This window comes from Pteropus alecto, unplaced genomic scaffold (assembly GCF_000325575.1).
Source record: "Pteropus alecto unplaced genomic scaffold, ASM32557v1 scaffold177, whole genome shotgun sequence".
NCBI lineage: Eukaryota > Metazoa > Chordata > Mammalia > Chiroptera > Pteropodidae > Pteropus > Pteropus alecto.
In genome coordinates this window covers 2,068,838-2,070,098 of record NW_006442207.1, presented here as the reverse complement: position 1 = coordinate 2,070,098, position 1,261 = coordinate 2,068,838, and the positions used below count along the sequence as shown (strand labels likewise).

General features: G+C 63.2%; 1 protein-coding gene across 1 annotated transcript in view; it reads right to left on the bottom strand.

Moving 5' to 3' along the window:
- VAX1 (ventral anterior homeobox 1) overlaps positions 1-707 on the bottom strand; it is a 4,160-nt gene extending 3,453 nt beyond the window's left edge. Inside the window, 1 exon segment of the mRNA XM_025039123.1 lies at positions 473-707. Within this exon segment, the coding sequence (XP_024894891.1) occupies positions 473-707 (235 nt within the window).
- Between the last annotated feature and the right edge of the window lie 554 nt (positions 708-1,261).

Genomic DNA, 1,261 nt, shown 5'->3' with positions numbered 1-1,261 from the left:
TGGCCGGGCCGTAGCCGGTGGCCGGTGGCTGTTCTCTCACGCCCGCGTTCCCCTTTGGTGCGCTCAACTTGCCAGGGCGCGGGAGTCTGCAGGGCGGACTCCGGACAGGTTCTGCGGGCCGCAGGGCGCGCACCCGTCCTCCAGAGTTTCCTACTCCTTTCCCGGGTCGGAGGCCGCAGCCTTGAGCCTGGGCCCGCCCGCACAACCCCTTGGCTCCCCCAGCAGCCCAGCCGGCTGGGCCCTCGGGGCTTGGAGGATCGAGGCTCCTGGAGAGTGCGCGCCCTAGGTGCGAGTCCCCATTGGCGGGCCGAACCCTGGGCGAGGAGGGTCAGCAACTTTCTCCGAAGTCCCAGCCCGCATCTCCTCCCGCCGGTCTCGGTCGGTGGCGGCAGCGCAGCTCGTGCCCGGGAATCACCTCCCTCCCCTCCCCCCCCCAAAATAACGCGCACAGGCAGCCCTGCCCCATCCCTACCTCGGACCAGGATCCGGCGGCAGTAATCCGGGTCGGCTGCGGAATTGGATTTACTTTTGTTGCAGTCTTCCGCGGCGCCCGACGCGGAGAAGGCGCCCTGCGGCTCCTTGAGGAAGGCGGCAGGGAGGGTCCCCTCCGCGCCCTTGCTCTCCCGGCTCTCCCGGTTCTTGGAGACTCGGGCAGCCTCTGCGTCCGGATGGCACCGAACGTCCATTTTGTCTGTTTTCCCAAACATAGGAGAGGCGAGAACAACAACAACAAAAAGAAAAAAGAAAAAGAAAGAACAGAAAGAAAAGAAAGGAGGAAAAAAAAAAAAAAGAGGCAAAGTGGGGACAAAACCCCTACAATGCAGCCCCTACGCCCAGCCCGGAGAGAGGCGAGCGGCAAGGATGAATGTCCCGGTGGGGTGGCCGCGGCGGCCACGGGCGGGTCAGCGGCGATCCGTGAGTGGCGCGCTCGCGGAGAGGCGGAGGGTCTGGTCCAGGATCCCGCTGGAGCAGCGGCAAGGCCGCCTCGTCAGCGCCCGCGTCCTCTGAGCACGTCCAGTGTCCCCCAGCCTGGCGATCAGGGAGCGAGTAGCGCAACTCCGAAATGCTGCGGCTCCAGCCTGTTACTGAGACGGCGAGTTGTTCTTGTCCGACACCGGGGGCACGCACACTCGCTGTTGCAATTGATTACGGGTAATTTCGCAGCCCCCACGTTTCGGTTACCTCATGAATACACTAAATTGTTTGGATAATATATCAGATCGTAATGGATGGTTTCTGTCCTTGTCCCCAATCAAGTAGG